Here is a 13249-nt window from a genome sequence, read left to right as displayed (position 1 = left end):
AGAAGCTGCTTTCAAAACCTGCACTTTGGCTTATGAGACTTCTCAGCCACTGCCCTGCTTTGCTTAGGTAGATGTTCAAACAATTGGAAATGAAGATATGTAAAAAGTGGTTAAGAGAAAAGTTGAAGAATACATGTGGAGTTATTAATTAAATGAAAGTTGTCATGATTATAACTTTTATTGGTACGGGTGGCTTGGTGGCCTAAGTTTAGTTGTTCTAAGACAGAAGTTTCTAATTTTAGCCATAAGAAAATACATTTTAACAGCTTTATTCTGCAAAGTTATAGCCTATTAGAACTTCTCTATGGGAATTTTTTTTGTCTCTCCAAGCTGCAAGGTAAACTTAAGTTGCATTCATGAATCCCAAGTTGCTCTGTGGTCATGGCTGGAAACCTGCCAGATTCAGAAAGGAGCTGTCTTAGGAACAGCTTGAGAAAGTACAGTACATGGCTAGGAAGATAAAACAAAACAAAATAAAATAAAAAATTCCTTCCAGGAGCACCTTAGAGACCAACTAAGTTTGTTATTGGTATCAGCTTTCGTGTGCATGCATTATTTTATTATTATTATTTTGTTTTGACTACGGCAGACCAACACGGCTACCTACCTGTAACCGGCTACGAAGATATCATGCTGATTGATCTCCACTCATAATTTGTTGCCTTTTGTTGTTCACCACATATCTCTCTGCCAAGCTTGGAGGTACTGGCCTAGAGACTAGTCTGACCTAGTACTGACACCACTGGCATCAGCATGCTAACTGGCTGCCAAGCTCAATTAGCAAGACATTATGGGTTGTGCTCAAAGCATAGCATGGTGCTGTGAAAGACAGCTTTGGAAATGTTGTCATAAAGGAAGCCTCATCACTAGGGAGTTAATAGGTATGACAGTGGACACTGATGACAACTGAAGATCATTTATCCTATGGAATAAACCTGGGTTTAAGAATGATGGTTGACTTCTCCTTTGGCGTACATCTTGTAGTTCGCCCCACAGCTTTATTTTCTTGCACTCCCCTTTCCCCTTGCTAAAAGCTGAAAACTCAATACAATCCCTGTGGAAAAAATGGAATCTTTGGACAGAGGAACTTGCCCAGCTGAACATCACATTTGTTCTAACGCCACCTGTCCATGATTCTATGAGAGTATGGTTAGGATAGTGAGGAATGATGAAAATACATATATGTTAAGATCAGTCTTGTCTCTTTTTAAATCATTGCAGGTGGCACTACCAATTCCTCTTGGGCCCTAAAGCTGTTCAGTTTTGATTGTCCTGTTCATCCCCCATGTGGACATCATTATAGATTCACATACACACACCTCTCATTCAGCTGCTTTCGGCGCTGGTATATTGTTTTCATCTCTTCCTTATTCTCCCTCTCCAGCCTCACAGCAAGGACATTGATGGCTTTGATGTGGGCATCGTCCACTGTCACTCCCTACATGACCAACACCGAAGAGAAACAGCCAGCTTATATATAAACAGTTATTAAGTAAAAGTTATGTAATTCTGCCAGAGTATCTCAGTAATACAACCTCTGCTGTTCTGTTCACATTGCTGAATGAATGTGACCCTTGACAAAAGGGACAAACTAGACATAACATCATTAGTCACTGTATGAATGGTGTCTGGTTTCTTTTAGCGTAAACAGCAGATGCGGGCACTGGTAATCAAGATCACAGCAGAGGGCTGGGAGGCCTTAACCCTTTGAGCCCTGCTATAGTCCTATTTTGATGCCCCCTGCATTATTGCCATTTCTTTTGTAATGGAAATTCCCATTGGGACCATTGCAAACAGCACAGGAAGAGGGGGAGAATGGTCATCCAGATAAGGATCACAGCGAGGGGTTGATGTCTCCTATTGGGGCCCTGATCTCAATTGGCCCCCAATGCCTGCATTTTGCTCTACACAAAACATGTATGTGGTTGTTAAATGTGTGAATGGTGTTATGTCTTCTTTGGCCCAAAGGTGCAAAGGAGGAATCTAGCAGCACTTCCATAACACAGAAGAAACCAACTCAGTTCAAATTGCACAGCAGACAGGCAACATATCCCCCCCCCCCTATTTTAGATTAGGCCATGTAGTTTTGAGCCCTGTAAAACCACTTCAAGAGGAGGGCTTTAGGACTAGTTAGTGCCCATTCTTTTCTACATAGCTATTATTGCTTCACAGTGAAAAACAAATCAGATCATCTCCATGAATAACATTCTTCAGAAACCACCACCTCCTGTCTGTTTCAATGCACACTGGAAATGAAAATATTTGCTTACAACACATCAAACACAGATTACATTGTGACGAACCTTTTCCTGGATCATGATCAATATCCAGCTCTGAACAGTACATAGTTTCAAAGGCCAAACTGTTCCGTTGCGGTACTCAAATTTTCAGCTTTGCAGTAAGTACAATAAACTCACACAAGGAGCAAGGAGACATTAATCATGGGTTTAGCAGAGCCTTGGGGGTGGGTAGGGATCAGTTAAAGAAGTGTTGATTCCTTATGCACTGTGATACATACATACCACTATGCACTATTCATTCTGGGGTAGGCTCACATTTTAGAGCAAAATAATAAGAAATAATGCAACAAAGAACAGAGATAGAGGTGGTGAAAAAGGTAAAATATTTAGGAATTTGGTTAACTCCTAAAAATATTGATTTGTTTCAGAACAATTATATACCAGTCTGGAATGGAATAAGAAAAGATCTGGAGGTGTGGGGCAGAATGAAGTTATCTTTTTGGGGTAGAATTTCTACGATAAAAATGAGCGTTCTTCCAAAGATGTTATTTTTGTTTCAGACTATCCCCATAATAAAGGGGGTAGCAATTTTCAAAGAATGGCAAAGAGTGTTTTCAAGGTATATCTGGCAGGGCAAGAAGCCGAGAATCAAATTTAAGTTACTAACGGATATAAAGGAAAGAGGAGGCTTCGCCCTGCCAGATTTGAAACTATATTATGAAGCATCTGGTCTTTGCTGGTTGAAAGAATGGATAAAACTAGAGAATAAGGAGTTATTCAACGCTAGTGGGGTTTCAAGAAGCACTGTGAAAGTTGAGATATATTGTTAAAAAGAAATAGATAGTGGGAGGGAAGACTAATGGCAATAAAAACAAAAGAAATGCGTAATTGAGAGGTAAATATGGATGATTGTCAGTGAAGCTGAAGGAAGTCCAAACAGAGTTAAATTTGTGAAAAATTTGATAAGATTGTATACTTGTGTTGAAAATTAATAAAAATTATTTTTTTAAAAATGAGCAAAATAGTAATATCTATTGTAGGCTAAGGGCTAACAAGTAGCAGCTGGAGATTGGAATGGGTGGTGATAGCAGCCAACAGTGCAGGAGGGGGGGGGAGATGGGAAAGATGGTGTAGAGGGATGGCAGCCACATTTGATCTTGGAGTCTTCACTTGTATTGTGTTTCAGGAAGATGTCTCATATGCCCATTAATACTCTGCATCTGCACATATAGAAAAACTCTGATATGTGAAGTGGACCTCAGCAACAGAATCCAAGCTGAGAACCACCTTACTATGCAGAACCTACTACGGTACTATCCAGAAGCTATTGGGAGCCATTTTTGTTTTGATAAGCTTTTCCAGCTGGATGAAAAGGTCTTTGCCTTAAGTGTTAATTTTGTATAGTTTTAAAAGTTATATTTAGTTGTTTTTCCCTTGTACTGTATTGAACATTCTTTTTAACTCTGGCAAGTCACTATGAGATGCATGTAAAAGGTGAGCCATGAATGAATGAATGAATGAATGAATGAATGAATAAAAGTTCGGTAGCCTTGTTCTAATTATGACATAAAGCAAAAATGATCTCCATCCTCATCCCTGCATTATTTTATCACGGAGTGTCATGGATTTTATTGTTCTGCTATAGCCAACAGGTTTCTCTTGAAGGCATAAGGGACCAAGAAATGTTTAGCCTTGCCTGGTCTAGCTCTGCTGATTTCCTGCAGTTGAAATGGGACAGTTCTGGCATACTGCCCAGAACTGCCAGATGCATTTTCACTCCAATATTTTTGGGGAAGAGGGAAGCACTGTAGAAGGAAACTTAAGTTTGTAAAGATCCCAGCTTTCTAAGGGTTGTTATAGACACAATACAGATTTTCCTTCTGCCATTGGAAGCAAGAGGCCCATAGTACAAAAATGCTTGGAGAACAGGAAGAACTCTAAGTGAAGATGAAAAGAAGGGAAGACCCAGCAAACATAATCCAGCTTCAGATTCTTCCATTTGTTCCCAAACCCCGCTTGCTAGAAAACTGAGGCTCTTTCCAAACTTTCTGTTTCTGTCAAAATTGATGCCATGCACTGCGGTTGTGAATTCTGTTTATGACTGAAAGATGGCCACACATAGAAAACTGAAAGTGGCAGCTAACGGGCCACTATCACCACACAGCAACTGGCCACAAGTGCTCAACTCAGTTCAGTGCCAAAGTTAGCAAAGCCCCGGGGAGCTATAAGTCAACTCGGTCGTGATGACTCAGCACCAGAGATGAAGAAACTGAGAGGTCACGGCAGAGAAAGATGACACAAGCAGCTGTCATGTCATGCTGCCTTTGCTCAAAGTGTTACTATATTTTCCTAATGGCTTGTATTGTTTTGAAAGCTGATCTTGCCAGGCCCACATTATATTACATTAATTATATTATGTTCAAGCAATAAAATGTATAAAGGAACGGTATACAATATTTAGAAATAAGAAAGAGTTTTGCCATGGTTAACTTGACTGCTAAATCTGATGTGTATAACACATAACATGGTCTTGGCTCATCAGAGGCTGAACTTCAAGTTACAGGACACCTCTAACTTTGTTATGACCAGCGTTTCTCTTGGCAAACATGAAGTGTGGGTGATATCCTGACATCTGTAAGCATTCAGACTGCATGCATCTTGGAAGCCTGATCTGGCCAGGGCCCCCAGATTCATGTATGTGATTATTTTTAAAAATACAGGTACATGGTTGTAATGTCATACATACTTTATGCCTTTGCTGTGAGAAATACTGTTATAATGTTGGTGTAACAAGTAGTTTTGCTGCACAAATGGTAGGACTTCCCATAAGTATCAAACAAAGTCCACATTTGCCTGGTTTGGGCATATATCTCACTTTGAACTCTTGGTGGTCATACAGTTTCCTGCAGAGCAGGAAAGGGTTTAATTCCTTGTTAGCCCCAAATGCTCAATGTAATGGGACTGCAACTTAATGCCAAAATTCCAGTCAAATGCTCAGTGTTCCACCACACAACTAAACATGAGTGTCTGGCTGGATGCTTAGAATCACATTTTCATTTTCTTGTAGAAAATATGTGGTCGGTTTTTCACATAAAGTTTACATTCAGTTTAACATTTTAGCAAACATATGCTAGGCCCATAACTTTGTAGGTTGCTTCCCGTTACAGGATAGCTGACTGATGTTGTAAGAGAAAGTGACGTATGCCAAATGATCTTTATGGCAAATAAGGTGGATTCAACCTAAAACAGGTAGACATAAGAGCTACACCGACCAATCTAGCAGTGTATTAACTCACACCTGCAGCAGCCAAATAGGTCTGAACAGCTCGCTGAAAAGTTAGATTTTTTCCAGCTGTGAAAGGTGAATCTGGAAATGTATCTCTTACCCCTAATGCTCCTCGGAACTCATTCAGCTTTTTCATCAGCTGCAGACAGTGTTCATAGTCATTCCCCACATCACCAATATTAATCATGACTTCCTGGGAAAAGAAAAACAGTAAAATTGGCATTCCATTAATATCTCACACACAATGCAGGCCCAGGGTATCAACAGATGACATCCATCACCTATCACCTGGATATTTTCCCACTCTGTCCCCTATAAGTCATTCCCATTCTGAGAGTGGCAATATGCTTTTTACAGTATCAGGTAACATCACGTCTGCTGTGTTACATTCTGCTCTGGTAAAGGTATTAACAGAACCTGATGTTTGATGCAGGCGCTAATACAAAGGAGGACAACTGAATCCCCACTGTCTCAAAAGGCATTGGGTTTATGAAGCCAAAACAATAGAATTCTAAGTCACAGTTATCTGTGATTAAAGCTTTGTGCCTAAGGATTTCCATGCATGCGCTGTACTTATAGGAAGAGGTGCCATTTTCCATAACACAAATGAATTTCCAGCATGCTCCTGTAAGTAGCTGGCAAAAAGCTCCATATCCATCAGAAAATTCACATGACAGCTCTTTAGAGAAGGAAAATGGAGACCACTTCAAAACGGATACTTTTTGATTTGTTAACGAGATTTCCCATATCTTCATGATGACCATCATGCTGAATGTTCAAATGTGTGCATTTTGCACTTTTGAAATATCACAAACACAATTTTATATTGCAGGAAAGGCCAAATTACTGGGAGAAGAGCCCTGTCACAAAACATTGTATATCCACTCCTAATACTAAACCCATGGTCTGTTTAACAAACCACGAGTTGTTTCATGGATGAGCAAAGAAGCCATGGCTGGTTCTTCCAAAGTCTGGCTTGTTTTCCATTTTCTCTTCACTCATGCCTTGATGATGATCTACTGTGAGCAAGGTTGTTGGGATCAGATGCAACACCAAACCATGGTTAAAACAAGCCAACAACAAACAATGGCTTCAATCATGGTTTGTTGGCAGAAAACAAACCATTAGTCTGCTGGGTTGGACAGCTAGGTTACATAAACCATGGTTTAGGTTATGTGTGAAACAGGCCAGAATGTGTTTAAAAAATGCATGTGCATATTTGATCTGCATGCTAAACATACTTTATGCATTTGTTGTGGGAACACTGCAGAGAAATGTTCAAAAATAAATAAAACTATGTGACTCTTCTGTAGACTTTGCAACTACAGAAAACTATAGCTATAAACATATGAAAATGGTAATAATAGTCTACAGAAGAGTCACATAATGACTAGTTTGCAACTAGCCACTAAAATTCACTGACCTTGTCTCTGATCCAAGCCTCTGCATGGTCCACTTTCTGCAGAAATTCCAGGAAATCCCTAATGTCTTCCAGCATCTTTCCACGAGCAGCAACAGCACATTTCAGTGTCTCCCACCGTTCTTGAAGCAAACGAGTCTTACGGCGAATTTCCCCTGATTTCGGGTGATTCTGGCACAATAAGGCTTCTCCTTGCTTCATGTAATTAGGAAATAATTAAATAAGAAGAAAAAGATGAAACACAATATTTCCATATGTTTCTAAGAAAAGCTCAACAGGGCCAAACTATCAGGGATGTGGGCCTGTAATAGCAGGTTTCCTGCAGCAACAGGAAACAGGTTGGACGACACAACTATTGCAGTTCCATATAGATTTATGACTCTGTGAAAGTGGATAAGGTTAAAAATGTGTGACCACATTTTTAAGAAAACAAACTGCTGTTGAGAGAGCCATTATTATTTATGAATAATTTCCAGAGGCTTCCTTATAGCTGCTGCTTCTTGTCAAGGACAAGGTAGAACCAGGAATTTGTACTTATTTTTATATTATTTTTTGCAGATAGGGAGAGAACTGGACTCTCTCAACAGCAATTACTGTAACTACTGTTTATTCATACAGACTGTAACCAAGCATTTTCAGTACATGGAGACAAGCAAACTCCAGAGTCCTGAAGAGATCTACACATTGGGGGATAACAATAACTTTCATTTCAAGGCTCTTTAATCTTTTTCTTCTTCGGTAAAAGATTTTAAGGCTATTCCATTTTTTGATCTGGCAGTTGCAGAAGGCCTAAAGATCACAGCACCTCCATTCAATACTCACCGTGTTAACAGTAGAAATTAGATCCTTGTGAGCCAGAATCTCAGCCTCAAATACTTGATGTTTCTGCAGAAGCTTCATTTTGTCATTCAGGTTGCTAAGATTTTGGAAAGATGGATCCTCCAGCTTTTGCATGCGCTCATCAATCCAGCTCTCTGCCTGTCACCAAAGAATCAGTGTGGTTAGTATTTCACACATATTGCTATTGCCTTCCATGTAACACTGACATCCTTGTATCTTAAGCCACATGAATTTAACACAGTGGTTTCCCTATCAATCAGAACACATCTGAAGGACTAACCAGTGGCGTAGCGTGGGTTGTCAGCACCCGGGGCAAGGCAAGTAATTTGCGCCCCCTAACCCGGGGCAAGGCAAGTAATTTGTGCCCCCCCCGCTGCACTGTCCCTCCCCCAGATAGTCCCTCGCTCTCTCTCCGCACCGCACAGCACGCCTGGCACCCCCCCCCACAGTGGGCGGCGACCCGGCGGCTCGGATCGGATTCGCACAGCCAGCACTGCAGTGAGAGAGAGTGAGTGAGCCAGGTAGGGGCAGAGAGCTGCGAGTGCGAGCGCCCCCCCAGATGTTGCACCCGGTGCGGCCGGCCCCCCCTGCACCCCCCACGCCACGCCACTGGGACTAACAAAGACTAAGATCACCCTAGTCATGTTTTGATAATCCAAGGGCATATTCAAAATAGGCTAAAGTGAGAGTTGATCCTTGGTTGTGCTAACAAAAGTACAGATTCTTTCAGAATGGCAAGTTTTAACTTCTTCATATCTCCATGGCAAGAATGGGGAACCTGTGACACACACACCCCAACATATTACTGGACTTAGAGATGACAGATAACTCTGATGAAAATAGAAACAGGGGCAGAAATTGCACATTTGCTTATTTGTCTCATGTCCAGAACAGAAATCAATCTAGCAAATACAAGAGGTATTTGTTGTCTTTTTGCTTTCACATTTGCATTGTGTTTCCTTTACAGTGAAATGAACGGGGTGGAACAACACATTGACAGTGTAACTTACCTAATTAATAATATAAACTACCTAAGTTACATAATTTTGCCACACTAGTCACTGAGACAAATAACCCAGCTTCTTGTGTTAGATGAACGGCAGCTGGACAGAAATAGTGCTGCATGAAGGCAATACAGGGTGGAACAGAAAACAATGCCTTATTACATCCCTAGCTGGACTACAATTCCCATCATCCCTGACCATTGGCCATGGGGGCTGGAGGAGATGTGCACAGCTTTTCCATACCTGATCTATGGAGTTCTCAGACTACTGATACAGCTGGTCCACATAGCAAGCCATTCTATCAGAAAATACAGCAGCCATTGGGTGATTGCTGTGAAATTATGTTCAGCCTCCTGCTTTTCATCCAAAGGGCCATAACCATCTGGGTAAGGCCAATGATGTGTATCCAATTAATGGAATAAAGGTAAAGGGACCCCTGACTATTAGGTCCAGTCATGACCAACTCTGGGGTTGTGGCGCACATCTCGCTTTATTGGCCGAGGGAGCCGGCGTACAGCTTCCGGGTCATGTGACCAGCATGACTAAGCCACTTCTGGTGAACCAGAGCAGCGCACGGAAACGCCGTTTACCTTCCCGCCGGAGCAGTACCTATTTATGTACTTGCACTTTTGACGTGCTTTCGAACTGCTAGGTTGGCAGGAGCAGGGACCAAGCAACGGGAGCTCACCCCGTCGTGGGGATTCGAATCACCAACCTTCTGATCAGCAAGTCCTAGGCTCTGTGGTTTAACCCACAGCACCACCTGTCCCCCTAATTAATGGAATAGGCACCCCCAAACCCAGCTGGGTGGTCATTCTATGTGATTGGCCCTCCCTATATGGTTGTCACTCCCAAAATGTTACAGGAGCATTGTGGGATGACCTCCCTCCCCAATAAATAAATGTGGCTCTCATAATGTAATACTCTTTATTATGTACCACATTCTTTGCACTACCATGGGTACATGATTAATAGAATTGGGCTTTATGGTACTTGGGAATTACAAAACATAATCTTGGCAATAGCATCATTCTCACCTCTGACAGATTTTGGTAGAAAAGAGCCAGCAGAAGGGCTATCTGCAGTTTTTCTTGCCTACTTTGAGAGAGATCTTTGATGCATCTTCTTCTCTCTAACATGGCATTGAGCTTGAGATCGATCTGTTTTCTTTCCAGTTCACTGTCCTGCTGCAGCCTTCTTGATTGTTCCTGAAGAGACAATTCCTGAGAAGGAAACAAGCCTAAAATCAAAGCTGTGTGTTCATGTGATATACATAATCAATCACTGGTTCCTGTTCTGTTCACAAAGTATTAATTTTTTCTACTGGAAGGAAATATAGGTGCAAAAGAGATCCTTAAAACTGCAAGTTCAACCTAATGAAATTGGAGGGAATAAGAAATGCTGGATATTTGAAACTGTTGATTGTCTTTAGCCATCCTGGCTGCTGTGCCAGTAAAAACCATGTATTATACCAGTGCTATTTTTCAAGAAAAATAAGTTCTGGAGGTCACCATTATCTTCTCCCTTGTTCTCTTAGAATAGCAATGGAGCCTACCCGAGAGGTGTCGGAGCTGAGCTCCAGCTGAAAAACACCCTTATTACTCTTCCTATTCCTAGGGCTATAGCTGTTGAAATTATTTTGTCTTCCCTCAAAATTTAGCAGATGTTTTGTCTCACGAAGAACTTCCAAAGACACTGAAAAAAACAGATCCCCCAAATGGTGGTGTGAATCATCTCTTGTAGCCATGATTCTGATTGATTTCACTTAGCACAAAAATTATTCCAATTATCTTAACCAGTTCTTAACCAACTCTTAAGAACCAAACTGGACATTTGCCTATAACCTAGATATACCTTCCTTTAAGGTCAGGATTGTATAAGTGTTTACCTTTTCAACCTGAGAGGCCAGAAGCTTCTCAAAAGCCTCGTGTTTCTTGATCTGCTGCTCCACCTCATCTACTGTGCTCCCAAAGTCACTGCTTTTCAAATATGTCTGTGAATAATGAAAATCACTTTTGGTTAAGATTGTTATATTTGATCAAGGAGTTATTGAGACATATCTTGTTACTTCCCTGAATGTGTGTCACCAAAGGCTAGGTGTTCAAAAGATTCCAGTAACCTCAGATTATATATTTTCTAAAGAACATACATAGTTTGTCCGATCCATTGAAAGAGTAGGAACATCTGGGTACTCCTTGAAAAACCCCTACAACCTGTCTTTTCTGAGACTATTTAAAATGAGGAACAAGAAATGTCTCTCATCACTCAGTGGAACGCTGGCATGGAGATGCATATTCATGGAAAGGCATAATTCTTCAAATCACACCTGCAGTGGAATAGCAGTAGGCGGTAAAAGGGTTGTAAGATGGTAAGGTGTCACTGTACTACATTCTGTCTTTTGGCTAAAATGTCTTCATGGGATAAGGAATGTTGAGGAGTGAGAAGCTATCAGGCTGTATTCATTAACAAAGCTGAAAGCATATTTTAAAAATAAAATTAAGATTGTGGATATTCATTGCACTATCAGTCAAATCAATCACTCAGTGAGGCCATTCTAGCTGCAGTGCTTGCTCAGGGAAATTTGGATGCCTGGAAGTTACAGTAGTGGATTTGTTGTTTGAAAATGCTATTTAGCTGCTGCCATTTATCAAAGTCTACCTGCTTTCTTTTGTGATAGGACATGAAGTTGAACTCGTATGACTCAAAGGATGCATAACAGCATCTGTCTGAAGGTATGAGTGATAGACCCAAAAGTATGGCAGCATGAAAGTTCCCATTGGAGCCTGATGTTTTGTAGTTCTACATCTAAAACTCCAGTTGTATGCGGAAAAGTCAATTGCAGATGGACTGCTGGTCTAGTTAAGCAAAACTAAACCGCTACCAGCTTTATACGTCTGTGGAGTTTTAAATGTCACACTGAATGCTGTCAAATCTCTGTTGTTACTAAACATTGCATGGCTTCTGCTTGACCACAATTGCGTCAAAACAAGATGAGCTATATTAGCAGTAGCTCAGTTTTATACAGCTTGTGGCCTGGCAAGTTGAACGCAGTCCATCAGCAATATATTATGCTCCTCTTGATATTGTCTGCTTTTTGCACTCCCTAACAGCATGCAATGTAAACAAGGGATCTATTGAATCCTTGGCAGCCAGCCATGCATGGTTGGTGGGCTGCATTCGGCTTGATACAGACCACAGGTTGTGCAAGTCTGCAGTAATAAATCTAGCTAGTGTTGAAGACATGCAGAAAAATGTATTTACTAAGTTGTCCTCAATAACAGAAACGGATTCAGCTAGATCCTGTGCATGCTCATTTGGAATCCAGTCCTGCTGACTTCACTGAGACTCAGGAGCTGTACACCAGATCTAGTATTACATCAGATTGAGGGTGGAATAAGACACATATTGATATTGTTAGATGCATTTTTAAAATGTAATTATGTGTGTTTTTATTACTATTATTATACAGCTTAGTCCCCAAATAGGCTTCTAAGCAGTTTGCTGACATAAAAATCAGTTAAATAAGCTTTAAAATATAAGCATTAAAACATAAAATAAAATTAAACTACAGAATAAAGCATTTCCATAAAACACTAAAATTTGCTTCCACAACATATCCACATCAGCATGTACCTATGATTAAAGACTGCATAACATGTTGCCATTTTCCTATATTTGCACCATATCTATCCAGCTGATGTGAAATGCAACAAATATTCACAGAGCAGCACTTTACACATTATTATAAGTGGGATTTCCCACTCGCCCCCTGCCCCCCACTTTCATGGTCTTCAGATGCCGCTTTACCTCAAGCTGAGTAAGATTATAATGTGCTTGTCTGGAATAAACATGTGCGCTTTCCAAATAACGATGAGTGGTGACTCGACACATGCATTGGTCCTGTGTGCCAGCCCTGTCCTAACACTCCACACACAGTGCCTGCAAGTGTATAAACTGTATGCACATGTGTTGTGGGCATGGGGTTTATGCCCTCCTATTTTTTCAGGATACAGACCATACATTGAAAGCCTATCTGCATAAAAACTTGCATGCCTTTAGGGTCTCTGTGCAGAAAGTCATATGAATGTGTAGAGCATTGGGACAGGGTAGTGAATGAGATTCCGCCTCCTTCCCATTTTCCCTGCATCCATTCATGTAGCACAGCTGTCTACATCTGTCTATGGGACAGGGCTTTCCCTACTCCATTCCAGGGACCACAACAACAGAATTAGGTTTTAATGAACACGCCGAGTCACATTTTTCTGTCATCATAAGAACATTTATTTTTGAAACATTTTTCCCAGGAAAATGAAATATTCTGCAAGGTATGGCATGGTGGCAATGTCAAGATGCTTGCATCTTGAGCTTACGTATAGAGATGTAGAATGCAGAGCCCCAGAATCATGACCTAAGATTAAATTCTACCCTTTGCCTCTCTGCTAGTCTCACTATGAAAACA

The 13249-nt window shown here is 40.9% G+C and overlaps 1 protein-coding gene across 2 annotated transcripts in view; it reads right to left on the bottom strand.

The window, feature by feature from the left end:
- SPTBN5 (spectrin beta, non-erythrocytic 5) overlaps window positions 1-13249 on the bottom strand; it is a 104328-nt gene that overhangs the window by 34803 nt on the left and 56276 nt on the right. For both annotated transcript variants that reach the window (XM_083449437.1, XM_083449438.1), the window contains exons 35-40: window positions 10679-10783; window positions 9828-10013; window positions 7769-7924; window positions 6950-7141; window positions 5627-5719; window positions 1320-1438 (exon numbers count right to left, since the gene is read on the bottom strand). In XM_083449437.1, the coding sequence (XP_083305563.1) occupies window positions 1320-1438; window positions 5627-5719; window positions 6950-7141; window positions 7769-7924; window positions 9828-10013; window positions 10679-10783 (851 nt within the window). The remainder of the gene's footprint in view (window positions 1-1319; window positions 1439-5626; window positions 5720-6949; window positions 7142-7768; window positions 7925-9827; window positions 10014-10678; window positions 10784-13249) is intronic.

This window comes from Podarcis tiliguerta, assembly GCF_965153285.1.
Source record: "Podarcis tiliguerta genome assembly, chromosome: 1".
NCBI lineage: Eukaryota > Metazoa > Chordata > Lepidosauria > Squamata > Lacertidae > Podarcis > Podarcis tiliguerta.
Note: the sequence above shows the minus strand (reverse complement) of the source record. Positions and strands in the feature narration are given on the sequence as shown.